The sequence below is a fragment of the Python bivittatus genome, unplaced genomic scaffold, assembly GCF_059951505.1.
Source record: "Python bivittatus isolate LINGU-HERP-01145 unplaced genomic scaffold, Pbiv_v1 ctg000330_np1212, whole genome shotgun sequence".
NCBI lineage: Eukaryota > Metazoa > Chordata > Lepidosauria > Squamata > Pythonidae > Python > Python bivittatus.
Genome location: NW_028277058.1, coordinates 33,172,514 through 33,188,292, shown reverse-complemented (window position 1 = coordinate 33,188,292; position 15,779 = coordinate 33,172,514). Strand labels below are relative to the sequence as shown.

The following is a 15,779-nucleotide window of genomic DNA, read 5'->3' as shown; positions in this document are numbered from 1 at the left end:
TAATCACCTTACAAATGGACCCTGACCCCTTAGGGCACTGTTTCTCAACCTCAGCATCTTTAAGATGTGTGGACTTCAACTTCCAGAATTCCCCAGCCAATCCTTGAACCAGAGGAAGTGGTAATTTCATCAGTAGCAGGGGCTCTTGTTCCTATCTACTCAGTCAATGGGGTCTACAAATAGGCAGTATGCCATGCATGTTAGATTGCCAATTGTGATGGAATGGAATTATGAAGGCCAGGCTCAGGGAGATAAGCGTTTTCTTAGTTCACCAAAAGAGCGTGGGAACTACAAGAGGATAAGGCTGGCACCTCCCTGAGGAATTAACGGTGTTGTGGCTGGCTGGCTTGGGAGCTGGGGTTTCAGTCTCGGAAGGTTCTTGCTAGAGGTTGTAGCTAATAAACATAGCTGAACTGATTTTGCATTGTCTCTTGGAGTTCCTTGGGCTAAACCTGACACCAATAACTTTACCATCCATCATGGAAAATGGCCATTGGTGCATCATCGATCAATCATCACCACCTTTCTCTACCAGCTCTGGGGAGGGTGATACTATCCATCACTAAGAAAAAGGCAATATCCATGTAACGTCTTTGGATTTGTCTAGTCAGACATAATCCAAAGCTGAGGTGGCTCTTGTGATTTTTAAGACCTTCCAGGCAGAAAGATATTGCACAGTAGCATTATTCTTGATTCTCCAGCCTTTCTCTCCAAACTGTCTTTCAGTTCTCATGGTTTACTGACAGAAAGAGAGAGAGAGAGAGAGAGAGAGAGAGAGATTGTGCAAGTAAAACTGGGGACTGTTGCATAACAGAAGGATGAATAAGCCAGAAGTTGAGCTGGAGACCTTTTATTTATCCTGCGAAGGTGGCCTTGTCTCCTTCTCTCCTTCCTTTGTTTCTCTTACAGAAAATAAACTGAATGCCTAGGAAATATTTGACAATGAAGACATGCCATACTCTACCCCTATTTATGCCTATTCATGAAAAAGTACACTGCAGTTTGGAAAATATTAAGAAAGGGACAAATAGCTTGGCACTGATCTCCATCCATTAATAAATGCTGGTTGACTATTCCTGGAGAGCATTTGTGAGAACAACGAACACTGTCAGTTGGACTGTTCAAACTGTAGCACTTACATATTTGGTAATAGATTTAAATATGACAAAATGTCACAATTCATCAGCTTCCAAAAGAAACCAAACCAGGGTCCAAGCTCACTCCAGAACTTTTCAACTCTTAGAGGAGAGTTTAGATAACAGTACGTTCCACCATCATAATGAATTTTGGAAGCATGTGAGAGTCAGACTGTCATAAGACACAGGGGAGTGCTAAGACCAGGGAGACCCTATGTTCACATTCCAATGCTGTCATGAAATTTACTGGGTGCTCTTGGGCTTGTCACTTACAAGGTAGTCTGTAGTCCAAAGATCCTTATAATTAATTTATTAGTCCTTATGGTGTCATTTTTTGTTACTGTCCACAGGGTGGGGGTGTACTGATGAAACATACGTCACAATGTCATGATGCAAACAATGTCCCTTAGTATTTATGTCAGATGCAAATTATATAACTGAATCATTTGCACAAAGATGTTACGGTACACGTTTTGACCTTCTGATTCATCATCGCTTTTATGCAGATGTGTGCTTGGAACCAATATGAATGATACAATTCTCACGAAAATAAATGGAAATTAAGCCATGCTAAGTATTTCATATTGCTTTTAATAGGGTTGAAATGGAACTAATTATAACCGAACAAGCCTAGGTGGGGTTTGTACGGTACCTATTACCATATCACAAACCCTATTGTTTCACCTTGCTTTCAGTGAAAGTGCAGGAAGTTGTCTTGGAGGACTTTACTTTTTCATACTTTAATTCCTCTATCATTGAAAACAATGGTAGGTGGAGCTAAGCATTAGCAAGGTCAGTTCTAGGCTAGTGTTTACATGTCTAAATTGGGCCCCTCTAGGGGAAAGGGGTGGTTTGGATCCAAAGCCAGATCCTCCCTGGTCCTGGAATACATCATTTCAGGGCCTTATTCCATCTATCTCCAGCTGAGAGATTGCCAGCAGCAGCTGTTATCCTGCCAAGTTCTCAGTGGGTGCAGCCACAATATTAGCAATATATCCTGATCCCCTTCAACAGGAAACATAAGGCACTAGGATGCTGGGATTTATCTACTCAAACCATTCTATCTTTGCATTTCTCCTATAACCTATGGACAAAGTAAAATGAACTGAAATTAGTTTTAAGCTTGGGAAGGGCAGAATATACTATATTTAAATAAAATAAATACATGCATGTTTGCTTAAAAAGTGGAAAAAGATAAGTCACTCTAGAAATGTTGATACCCATAGTAGAAGGTTGGATTATAAAATTGATGGAACCTGCAGAAATGGCAAAGCTGACTAGCATTGTCAGGAAAAAAACAATAAAGACTTTTTTAAAAGACTGGACATTTTGTTGAAAGAAATAAAGACTAAACTAATAATTTACGGATTTGGGGATTAAAAACGGTCAAAGAGGAAGGAGAAAAAAATAAGATGGCAATTACTTGATAGAAAGAAGGGCAGAAGTCATAATTCTATGTTTTCTTTCTTTTTTTCACTTCTTTTTTCTTTCTATATTTTTTCTTATTCTTTTAATTTTTTATACTTTTATTGTACTGAAAAATTCTAATAAAATATTTTTAAAAAAGAAATGTTAAAGAGTGTAAAATGTAATATACCTCTACATTGGCTAAGAGGGATGGCAGTTATAGTCCAACTTGTTGTATAAGAACTGACATTTCCTTCCTGTACCTTTAGAGACATTTGATCATTATGGTTTCTTCTACTGTATATGAGAAATGCCATGGCTTCACTGAATATTCACCTCTGCCAGAGAGAGAGGCAGACATAAAAGTCTTGGACCTTTCTCACTGCTGAGTTGAAATACTATCTACTATCCTTGAGTTGGCAGAAAAATATCCTGGCATGAAATCTGTGGTCCCCACTGCCAATTCCTAACCTGCCTCCAGAGTCTCTGTTCTGGCTGGCAGCCACATGACGCAGTGCTGGTTGAGTGTCTGCAGGGTGTTAAACAAAGCCATTGGTTGACCCCTTCTGACTTTGCTACCCATCCCTGCTTCTCAACATTACCAGCTGACAGGAAACATCTGCCATACAATAACACAGGGATGGGGCAAAGTCTGACATCTGAAATCTGATTTCTTTGTGCAACTTCACTGTGTGTCAATTAGGCACCCTTTAAATCTTACTGCAAACAAATCTGTTTAACTTCTTGTGATGTTTGCTGTAAAGGACACACAGGCTGACAGTTGAAAGAACTGGAACAAATGGCCTTTTAAGTCCTTCTGATGAATGCAACATCCTGGCAGATTGACTTGAATGATCTCCCTTGGATGATATTAATTAGTGCTGATTTAGAGAGAGAAGTAGAACCCCTAATAAATTGTCCCCTTCCTCAATCTCTCTCTCTCTCTCTTTGTCTCTCTCACTCTCTCTCTCTTTGGTTTTAATTAAGCAAAACAGCCAAGCAACTAGGGAGTTGTGGAGGTTTGGCATGTTGAAAACCTGGCACATCTCTGCTAGTCCCCTGATCAGCTGTTCAGCGGCTTGCAGAGATTTAGGATTATGGAAAAACAACACTCTTCTGAAACAGAAAAGTAGGTCTCTTTCAAAAACTAACACCTCCCAGGAATATCTGCAGGGAATGGTAAAAAAAAGTCAAGATGTCGGCAATGACAGTGAGATTGAAGCTCCATCTGTTTTTATGTGTTGTATCTAGGACACACATAAAAAATAGGCAGAGCTTTGACCACTCCATCATGGCCACCATCTTGTCTTTTTTGGCCATACCATATGCATGCTCCAGGCACCTCCCCAACTCTTTGCTCAGTGACTGGGAGTCATGCATGCACCGCCCTGAAGCACCCATAGGCCCTGGGCTAATTCTACTCCAACAGTCTTCTGATTGCTATCACCAATAGCATGGGTGGGGTAGGGTATCCCATTTGACATATCATAGAACTGCCCCTGGTTGCTGTTATCTTAAGAAGAAAACACTGCTTTTAACACTCGTACAGCTAAGGACAATGTAAGGCTATCTTACACACGGGCTTGAGGGGAAGATCATGGAGACATGGCAAATCAATTGCCAGGGGATATTCATACTGAGGTTAGATAAAACAGGAAATGGCCATTACTGCTTTTGGACCAGGGAATCTTTGGGGATAGGTGCAATTCTGCAGCAACATGGTATATTATTTGGCCCTTTTCCATTGGAGAACTTCTAGTGGTGTAATATGCTGGATTACATTTTTGATTCTGAGATTTCTGGGTTTTTCTGTTCTCATTTTTAACAATTACAAGTAAAAGTATCCTATCCTAATTTGGTTTCAGTGCATAAAACTGTAAAAAAAAATGTTAGCCAGCCTTGTTTCGAACATCATAGACATTATGAGTAGTGTCTGAGTAAGGAAATTTTAACCCGAATCCTGATAAAACTTCTAGGAATCTTCTTGAGGACATATATTTTATTTGTTTCTTTGTTTGAAAGTTTGCATATACTGGAGTGAACAATTGGGTCAGATATAGTAGCCACAGATGTACCTGTTGAACAGAGGTACACACTTAGCTATCTTGCTAATACAGCATGGAGTTTCCTTCCACATCTATCCAAGTAACACAGGTAAGTTTTATGTTTGTTTGTTTGTTTGTTTAGTACAGTTTATATGCCACTCAACCCAACAAGGCCTAAAGCAGCTTATAACAGAAAAAAAAATAACCATTATAAGCTGAACAGAAACAAAACAACCATACCTTGAAGGACAGTCACAACATCCAATCCATAGCAATACCAATCCCCTCATCACCAGTCTAACCCAAGTCTCTCCAAAACAGACAGGTTTCCATTGCTAGATGAGCCACTGCATTCTGGACAAATTGAAGCTCCTGGGGGGGGTGGGGGGTGTCTTCAGGGGCATTGTGGAGTGCATTGCAGTAGTCCAAATGAGAGGTAACTAAGGCAAAGTGAATGTGATCAGGGTGCCCTGATCCAGAAAAGCCTGTAACTAGCACTCTAGATGGAAATGTGCAAAGTCCCCTCCTAGCCACAGATGCCACTTGCTCTTCAAGCAGAAGCTGTAAATCGAAAAGGACCCCAAAATTATGAATCCCAAATTACAAATAATGCAGTGCAAACCTATCTAGGGCCAAAGGTGGAATACGTCTGGTATCACAAGGCTTCCAGACCTGTAGCATTCCATCTTGCTGTGGTTAAATCTGAGCCTGTTTACCCCATCCAAACCCTAACAGGAACCAGTTCTACCACATCTCCTGTCTTACATGGGGCTGAGAGGTACAAGAGTATCATCTACAGACTGATAATACCCGCCAACATGTTGATGGATCACCTCACCCAGTGCTTCATATAGATTTTAATAGGAAAGGAGGCAATGTTGAATACTGTTGCACCCTCTAATGGAGAAGCCTAGGAACATGACCTCTCCCCTCCCACTATCACTGACTAGAACTCCCTTTTAGGAAGGAGAAAATCCACTGCAAAACAGTGGTTCCCACTCCCACTCCTTGAAGGTGGTCCAGTAAGATACCATGATCAATAGTATCAAGACGTTTAGCAAGATCAGTTGTAGTTCTTCTGTCCCAGTCATGCCACAGGTTGTCCACAAGAGTGATGTGCTCTTAATACCTTACCCAGGACCTAGATAATGTTTTTTCCAGGGGTCCAGGTATCTCAAGGATATGGCAAGTCTGATGCTTATACATTCCATTCCATACACATTTAAGGCACTGATGCCTGAACTAATCCAGGCTTTTTTTACTCCAACTGGATTTCAGTCCTTTGAAGAATATACTCAGATATTTTGTTCTTTCCAGTTCTCTGTATTGCTGAAGAGGTTACCTGCTTTTTTCAGTTCAGGATTTCTTATCGGTGATTTGTGAATTCCATAGTAATGTCAGGGAATCTGTCAATTGCCAGAGATTTGCTGAATTACAGATCCTAGCAACACCAGCCAATATGACCAGTGATAAACGATGTCAGGAATTGTAGCTCAGAAACATCAGGGTCTCCATTTCTTGCTTAGGATGAGTCACCTTTCCAGCCCTGAGAACTGTATATGGTAGTCAGCAGTCACAGGCTATACATATGAGTGTATGTTGTATGAGCACATCTTCAGAGATCACTGGATCCCCATGCTTCCCTCTTTCTACAATTATGCTGCAGATCATTACTTCTTCATTACTATTAGTAGTCCTTAGTATTTTTGCTAGGAAGAGGAAAAGGTTATATTTCTCTTTTCCAACAGTCCTGTGCTGTGTCACTAGGAAGGGACAGATGCCTCGTCCTCCCTTTTTCAGAATTTCTGCAGCACAGCACCAATCTTCAGTAGGATCCAGGGAGAGAGGATTTTCAAATGATTCCAGTCCAAATTGCTGCCGGTATGAGTGAGAGTCTGCAATTTGTTTCTCAATCTTCAGGCTGATCTACTTGGTGGTGGGGAAAAGTAGAGAGAAGACATAGCAAGCAGCACAGGCAAGAAGTGAATTCATCTACTCTTACGACTTTCCTTGCTCCCTTCTCTTGTGAAATCACTCTTTGGGTGGGCAGCCTTCTTACCAGGATAACTATTTTGTTTTACTTAATTTGATTTTTGTTGTTGTTCATTTACTTCTGGGGGCCTAAAGCAGGAGATCCCATCGCACACCAGCTCCGCCAAGACCCCATTCAGAGCATTATCCAGCTTAGTGGGTGGTCTGCTTTGTGAATATGCAGTGAATACTAAAAAGGCAAATCAGTAATAAAACATGATGGCTTACAGCCCTAACCCTCCACCACAGTGTCAGGAGAATGAGTGGTGGTTGGTTTTCCCACAAGTGGGTGAACTGACTGGGGAGGGGAAAGGATTAGCAGGGAATCCACCACTTACTGCCCCTGAAACTACCCCATGTCCTTTGTGGGATGGCAGCAACACTGACTGGTCTTGTTGCTGCTGCACAGTCAAGGTAGGTTGTGGGGAGCAGCACAATCTGGATTGACCTACTTTCTTTCCAACTCAAGTATGGGAGGAAAGTACATTAAATGTGACTGTGAGGGAGTGCCCCAACAGACAACCTTCATTACAGATTGATCTAAAAGTGCATAAATTAATATCATTCCAGTGACACTGGCAACAAATCAGGGATGTGGTATAAGCATTAACTAACATTCATGGAAAACAACATAATCTATTTCCAGTTTGCCTGGAAACACTGACTCAGCCTTCCATGCCCCAAGGGTTCTGCTTTTAGGTCAGCATTCACAGGTAAGGTAAGAAACAGCTTGCTTTTGGGGCTGTTGTTTTTGTTGTTGTTGTTTCTGATAAAAATAGGACCTTTGAACATCAAAGCAAAACAGCTTAGGCAGTAACACGTTCCCATGCTCTTTCCCCCAGACAGAAGAAACCACCAAGAGTCTCACACAGGCAGGCGTGGGCATACAAGCGGCAAATGGAATCCACAACTCTACCTCAAAATGGCTTTTGAAATACGGCAGTGATATGGAAACTGTTTCCAGAATGTTTTGTTTTTTTTTTAACTTCCCAGTCTAGTCTATTTCCTGGTGATCTCTCAACTAAACACTAAGGAGATTTGTCCCTGCTTAGCTTTGGAGAATACACCAAGGTCAGCTGTGTGCTGGGGCAGATTTTCTTCCAGGTTCCTTAAAGGTACATTCAATATACCCCAAACAGAACTTCGATATATTTCAGAGCAGGCAAGCCTTTTTCAGCTGACAGCCTTCTGGTTGTTGTCATCTGCCAGGAGGCACAGGAGTCAAGGCAATGCTTCACCAGAGACAGCAAGGGCTGAATTTTGGGCCAACTAGTAAGGAGTACTTTAACTTGACATATGGGAACATCTGGCTTAGAAAAGCTAGACTATGCTGGCTGGCTACAGCTTTTCACTGGTAATAGGCATGGGGTGCTCTATTCAGATAGAACTGGGAGAAATGTGAATATTTAAAGTCCAAGTTTCCCTCTCATGTTATTTACTTAGTGGAGGGAGAATCCAGCATTTATAAAATCCCATCACAAATGCAGGAGATTAGATAATATACTGGCCTGTAAACATGTTTCCATTTCATTCTAGCAAAACAGGAGCAAAACAGCCTCAGGACTTGCTAATGGCATGAAATGACCTGAAGTTGGTAAGACTCATGTTCTGATTGGCACTGACATTTTATCCCACGACAGAAGTCCCAGACTGGACTTTTCTCACATAAGATGCATGGTGACTGAGTAGTATGGATTGATTTTCCTAAATGGTACATTTAGCTACTCTTTGTCTTCACTCCATATGTCCTGCACTTCATCAAACTTTGTTGGGATTTAAAGAACGAACGTATAAACTTTCAAGCCTTATTAAGAAGAATAGCTTTATGATTAACTGAAAGCCCAATAAGCATTGTGTCATGGGTAAACTATCAATATTCCATAAATCTGATTTCACCCCAGAGACAAAAAGAAAGGTTTCCTATGAGTTCTATTCTAGGCAGAAGGCTGTATATGATCACAGATGGTATGAGCATATTCCCACAGCAGCTTCCCATGGCACTTTTATCTGCTGACAGACTGAGGACTCTAATTTTATTCTTTTCAAGACCCACCTTCAGTTGGTTCAGAGAAGCCAAAAAACTCAGCTGACACAGAGATATGCTGTACATATTTATTTCTTCTGTTAAGGTTTATAGTTCGAAACAACATACAGACAAGCCTTTTCTTTAAAGTGCATAGGGGATACAGGGGGGAAAAAACAATCACAGAAGGCTCAGAAGCACCAAATGGCACAAATCAAATCTGAGCTAAAAGGAGAAACTCAGGGTGCATGTCATCATTTCAAGTAGTTTTCAGAATTTGCCAACAAGGGTTAAGCAACACAAGATTGTTCCCTGTTACAGAAACTCTGGAAGCAACATGGATACTGCTTTCCCCAACTTGGTGCCTTTCAGATACATCAAACTGCCGTGTGAAGCAGCCAGAGGGACACACTCAAAACACTGATGACACACACATTATGGTTGTATTAGACTGCTACTCCTATGCAGCAGGGCCTTAAACTGAGAGTAATGGGAGTTGCAGTCCAACCAAGCTGAAGGACACCAAATTGAGGAAGACTGTCTTACTTGTTTAAACTTATCTGAAAAACCAGAAAGGCCCAGGAGGTGGCAGTGAGGAAGACAAGCGCTATAAATTGTGCTAACATTGAGCCAAGCTCCTCTCCAACAGACACAAATAAAAAGGGAGCAGCAGAGTGAGGCACTGCCTCAGGACTACTATCAGGATAAAAGCTGATGAAGAAAGACATTTGAAAGGGGCTATGTACAGATCTTCAATTCAATCCAGTATGAGAAACTTCCCCTTACGTTGCCAAGGCAGTAGCCCTGATCCAGGAATAAACTGACAGTTCCCTTAGAGGAGGAATGTAAGCAATGGAGTCACAAAAATGTGTATCGAGAAACAGCTATTGGGGAACATGAGTGGGAAATGGCTAGTGAGTTTCCTAAAGGCAGATGTTCAGCCAGAATAGGATGCTAGATTAAACAGATCTTTGGTCTTATCCATTAGGGCTCTCGTGTTCTTATGAAAAAGCTTCAATTGCATCTTCTGTCAGAATTGAGTTTTTTTAATACTTCAAAGCAAAACTGAGAACATACATTATGAGAAGATGGTACAATCATCATCACCATATTTAATGATAGACAAGTTCTATTTTAGGAGGTAATACCAAAGCTTGTGTAATACTAACACCAAATGCATCTATCATGCTGTTTCTTTGAGTGTGCCTGATCACTATTTAAGTAGTCAATAATACAAGAGCATTGCAACAAACATCTTACCCATTGGTTACACAGAACTCCCCTATAATTTGGATAGGCTGATTCTAGACTCATTTGAGAGATCTGATAGTCACTGGCCTCACTATCAGTGGCAATAAATCCCATCTGGCTCTGAATGAATGGATGCATGCATGCAGTCAAGCAGCACTAGAACATATAACATCATTCACTGTGGATTATGGAAGATAGGAATGACTGAATGGGAAAAAAGAGTAACTCTAAAACAAAAGGAGGTAAAAGAGCTGAAGGAACTCAAAGAGTGAAGGGTGCCAGCCAAGGGAATAGTGGCAAAAGGCAGAATACACTGAAATACCTCTACAATATAAATAGGAACTTAAATCCTTCTACAATATAAATAGGAACTTCCTGATATACTTCATAAATTAAGATGACAATCTATTTATACACACATACCCCAATATCCCTGTTTAAATACACACATTCAGTCCACCTGGAAAGAAGTATGTAACCATGTAATAGCAAAGGAAGGGACAAGCAGCTTTCCTTCAAGTCAGGATACTTAAGGATGAACAGTTCAGCTTCCCCAGTGCTAAAACATCTGGGTTTTCAGTCCCCATTCTTCATTAACTGAAATTGTCCCAAAGTCTGACTGACCAGCTTAGTTGTAGATATGGAGCTCCATATATTTTTGTCACTCAGAACACCTGAGATACATGGCTAGAACTGAGGTAGGGAAAAGAAGGAGAAGAGAAAGTGTCAGATATACCAGGTCTGGCTTCTGGAATTGTATTTATGCAAGGCACAATTAACAGCAACAGCATGTTGGGTGCAAGGGAGAAGGGAAGATGAAACACCAACCATATCAAGTCAGCCAGAGCAGTCAGTATCAAGATTTTAGTTAAGCACGGTTTGTTGAATAATTCATGATTAGCTAGGTTCTCACATCAGACTAATGTATAAACTGTAATACACAAATTGCAGTAATTTTAATTCACATATTGTATTAAGCCCAAACCAAACACATAATGGCTTACAATAATATGTGAACTATATAAATCTCTTTGAACCTGTCTGGGACCTGTCTGTCTGGGACACATGCAGTTCTCCTGCATCAAAGGTCACAACAGGCTACAGAATGAGCCTGCTCTTGGCAGAGAATACCACTAACCGTATTTGAAATTTCAATCTGAATTAAGAGAAGAAAGCAAATTCCATTTAATGGAGTTTATCTACTACTTTTTTTCTTTCTTTTCTTTTTTGAAGAAACAGATTTCCGTTTCAGAGATTGTAGCAATCCTGTAATATATGCAAATGCTCTGTAGAAGGGATAGATAAAGGCAATTGGCCAGGGAGTCTCAACCACATTCCCACATAGCAGCTGTGATGCCACTGAAAATTGTTGGTCTTTTTTTGTGCATCTGAGGAGTTGGTCAGGTGACCAGTGGATACAGGATTTATTCACCTCCAAAGGTCTCAATGTCCAGTCGGACTCTTATTTTCACTTTTTGATCCCAAAAGCACAATACTAAATTGTAGGGGAGAAATTTGGGCCATTTTTTTAAAGTTTGGGGTATATTTAAAGGTGAAAATGGAAGCAGTTCATCTATCAGAGGCTTTGCATTCAGTTCCCATCTGTATTTTTACAGAAAGTAATCAAACTAAAAAACATAAAAATCCGCATTGCCTAAATTTAGCTACTATGCCACATTCCAAGTTAAGAGAGTTAACCTCTATATGAGGGGGAGACAAATCAAAACATTAAACTTTAATCTGCAATGGCTTATTTGAGGCCTCACTTAAGCATTCTCCAGATAATATAAGTGAGCCACTGTGGAATCAGAGCATGATCAAGGCCCTTCTTCCCAAATCAAAACAAAGAAATCATGCGGCTTTGCAGTTTCTTGACTCTCTTATTCTGCAATTTACCAGAACATTAGTTTTGCTTCCTCTTCAATAGAACAGCCAAATCAATTCTCCTCCCTCTTACATGCACATTTTTAACCCCCAAAGAATCTCACCTTCTGAGCAAAATCAATAAATTTGATCCTGGAAAGAATCCGTCTCAGTTCCCCATGATTGATTTTGGGATCTGTGTCTTTCAGAGGTATGTCCCGGCTCTGGGTCATCAAAGCCCACCGCAGGCGGAGCTTACTAACGGAGAGAACCCCTGGCTGGTGTTCAGAAGTGGGACTCGTTGTCACAGTAATATAAAAGGCATCTTTTTGAAGATCATTTATTCCAACTAACAGATGCAAAGGGGAACAAAAACAACAACCAGTGACTACTAAACAATAAATCACATTCAGATTCATAAAGCTAATTTCTATTAGCTGTTCTTAAATGAATTCAGGTTTGGCTTCTAGTTATAGCTAAAAGCTAGGCACAGTGATCAGTGGTCCGAAACAGCTATGAATACAAATAGCTCTGCAGAACTGATTCAAGGTTACAATCACATACAGCATTTCTGGTTGTACAATTACAAACAAGCAAAAACAAATAATTCTGAAATCTTAGCACGTTTACAACGGCAGAAATTGTAATTGCAACAAAACATTTAACACCCATAAAGAAAAGATGCAGCCAATTTCATTAGAAGAATACAAGATGCCAAGAAAAACACACCTTCTGTATTTTAGATCCTTGACAGCCAAGGCCAATTTAATGAAAATATGCAAATAATGAGCTGCCTTGTGCATTGGAAGGAAAGATCAATATTTAACTAAGAGGCTTAAGTGCTACAAACAGCCTAGCAAAAAAGGGAATTGAGCCGTGATTAGCCATCACGAACTAGGACAGCTTTCAGCGTTTATTTAAGCATCCTTGGCTTTTCTTTTTCCATTTTCCCTTGCATACTCACTGGATGAAGCAATCACTGGGTCTGTCGTATTACTCAAGTCCAAAAGGACCGAAGGGAAAGTAGGATGAAGAAGATAAAGATGGTGAATCCTTGGCCTGGGTTCCTAAAACAGCAGCGACAACAGTAGCAGTCATAAAGGGCCCCTGCTTAATTCATCCTACACCTTTCAATGGAATTAAACTAGACATCTGAGACCAATTTCCATAGCCCGAGCCAGCATGGCCAGTGGTGAAGGGTGATGACAGCTATACTGTAAAACATCTGGAGGGCACAACATTGCCTATTGTAATAAAAAGGGACTAAAGCAACATGGATGGCAGGGGAGAAGAGCTTCTAATGGCCAAACAGCAGTCAGGACATCAACAATTCCAGTTATTACCATCTTCAAATTCCCATTAAAATCAGTCTGCGTATGCATGTCAGTTATCACTATTTCATCTTGCTGCCTCCTCCACTAACCTCAGTATTGCTCCCAAGTTAAATGGCCAACATTCACTATAATTCTCAGTGTTCCTTGAGGAAATTCTTGAGAGTCAGCCTTTTTCTTTTTCATTTTTTAAATTATTTTTTTCCCCTTCCAGGAGAAGAGGAGGGGAGGGAAAGCAGTGGTTTGCCCAAGTCCATAGGTTAATGCAGAATCAGGACTGCATTTTATATGTTTGTTTGTATTGCCTCATGGAAGTTAACAGTCCAGTAAGAGTCATGTGATATGAAGGAAACTAAAATGAAAACAATAATCAAAAAAGGTTGCTTTTTAACCTTCTACAGTTTTCTTCTCATTTCAGGTATTCTAGTGATTATGTGTTATCAGTGGAGGAAAAGCACAGACAGGGTGAAGAAGAGTCATTATGAAGAGAAGAGAGAAACACAAGAGTAACATATGAGTACCAGCATAACTGAGTTTCTCTACTACTATGCTAGCCCTTCAAGTTTATTAAATATATTTTATTCAGTTCCTTATATATGTAATGCCTGTGTGGATTTATCAGACACAGCATTAAGAGTTTGGTCAATATTATACCTTCTCTTTTACTGTGTGTAGCTCCTATAGCTTGGCTGAGCTGACTAAAGGTTGTTTATGCAAGCTTGGCATGAAGATTATTTCAAGTTGCTCAATGCTGCATTGCAGTAATAAATATTACAACTACTGCTCACTGACAGAGTAATAAGCCCCTTTACTAAAAGACAGATGAAAGCATGAATACTGTTGTTTCCAAAGACCTTCAAGTTCTTGTAATTGCTAAAGAATTCACCTAAAAAGTAAGGTGAGTTCCCTAGCTTCTTTTATATCTAGGACAGCAGTGATTCCACAGCATGCCAGGTTGAACACAGGTTCAAAACAAATATGGCTACATCTTCCAACATGTGTGATCTGACAAACAGGTCCAGCTCAAGGCCACTTTGATTTTTTAAGTTTTATAGAACTGGCTAGCATTTGAAAAATAATCAACATTCCAGATATGGAAAAGTAATAATAACCCTTTTCAAAACAGCTGGTCTGAGATTTTAATGAGAGGGATGTTTTCAGATGGTTTGGACTGTAGCTTCCATAATTCTTGCCAGTGGCTTTGCTAACTAGGATACATGGGAATTAATAGCTTGCCTACTCAGAAATGGAATTTGCTATCAAATCCAGTTTAGATTCTTATAATCTCATAATCTGAGACTAATATATTTAAGGATTGTCTGTATCTATATTACTCTGGCCCTGCTTGTAGACCTGCTATTAAGACATTTCAGACCGGCAGGTACAAGAGAAATAGAAGCCCCATGTGGAATTCCTTTCCTAGAAAAAGATGCACACCCACATACCCTTACTGGCCTTTAAACACTTTTATTTCAAACTGCTGTTAAATGCATAATGCTCTGGGTTTTGCATCAACAGCTGCTATACTGCACTAAGGAAGATGCATGTTGCCAAAGGAAGTTGTTCTTAAACTGTACAGATACGTGTGGGGGGAGAAAGAGAGAGATGGATGTAATGGTTAAGGTAGTAGACTAGGAGTAGGGAGACACAAGGATCTAGTCCTCCTGTAGGCCGGCTGGGTGACTTTGGGCCAGTCCCTCTCTCTCAGCCCTAGGCAGGAAAATAAAAAATCCCTCTATCTACCAATCCAATCTACACAGCATGGTAGATTATGGTCCATAACTTTCAGTGAAGAAGTCTTTGATTCAGGCTGATGACAGACATTGTGTATTTAAATAAAGAACTAGACCAGGAAAACATTCACAGAAATAGAAATAATTTCCCCCAAAAATATTGTTTCAAAGTCCCGGAAACACATAAAAACAGAAAAAGAAGATAAAATGAGCAAAATGTTTTTCATGCCCTTATATAACTGCAGCTTGTTCCCAAACATAAAGAATTAGATAGTGCAGTTTCAGGGCAAATAGCCTCCTCCAAACTGAAGAGCTCCACACTCACCAAACTTTTGAAGACAGATTGCTTCTCATTAGCCCAGAAAAGAAAAACAGATTTTTTGTCCAAAGTCAGCACTGACAGTGCATCTGATTTTCTCATGTGATACGGCAGCTCATAGCTCCAAACTGGTAGCCCTGACTTACCATCCACAACCAGCATCTGAAAACAGAGAAACCCAGAATTAGCAAGATAAAACTTCAGGGGGGATGCAGGGAGAAGTGGAATCAAGAGGTTTTCTGGGCATTATTACAAACAAGGCAGCTAAGCTCCAAGCTATCCAAATGTCAAGTGCTTTTCTCATATATAAAGTTTCCTGCATGTAGTAAACTAGGGTAAAAAGGGCTACACTAAAAAAGAGCTTTCATTAGGATTGCAGAACAGAAAGAAAGGATTAAACACTCTTTCCATATCTGCTGTGGTCCCTTTAATTACCACTCTTAAGAGATGCACATTAAATGCCAGGATGCCTTTAATGTCTAGCTTGGCCCTTCACTCTCAGGAATGAAAGATCGCATGACAGTCGTAGTCAACTTGTTGTGGCCACTGCTTAGGGGAAAGGTCATGGCTGTCTCAACAGACACATTTAAATGGCATGGACTACACATTCTGCAATATGCTGCCACTAACTTTACTAACC

General features: G+C 40.3%; 1 protein-coding gene across 1 annotated transcript in view; it reads right to left on the bottom strand.

The window, feature by feature from the left end:
- Window positions 1-8,717: 8,717 nt before the first annotated feature.
- FAM234B (family with sequence similarity 234 member B) overlaps window positions 8,718-15,779 on the bottom strand; it is a 28,547-nt gene continuing 21,485 nt past the window's right edge. The window contains exons 10-13 of the mRNA XM_007423209.4: window positions 15,146-15,301; window positions 12,721-12,823; window positions 11,882-12,105; window positions 8,718-10,586 (exon numbers count right to left, since the gene is read on the bottom strand). Of these exons, the coding sequence (XP_007423271.1) occupies window positions 10,581-10,586; window positions 11,882-12,105; window positions 12,721-12,823; window positions 15,146-15,301 (489 nt within the window). The 3' untranslated portion in view covers window positions 8,718-10,580. The remainder of the gene's footprint in view (window positions 10,587-11,881; window positions 12,106-12,720; window positions 12,824-15,145; window positions 15,302-15,779) is intronic.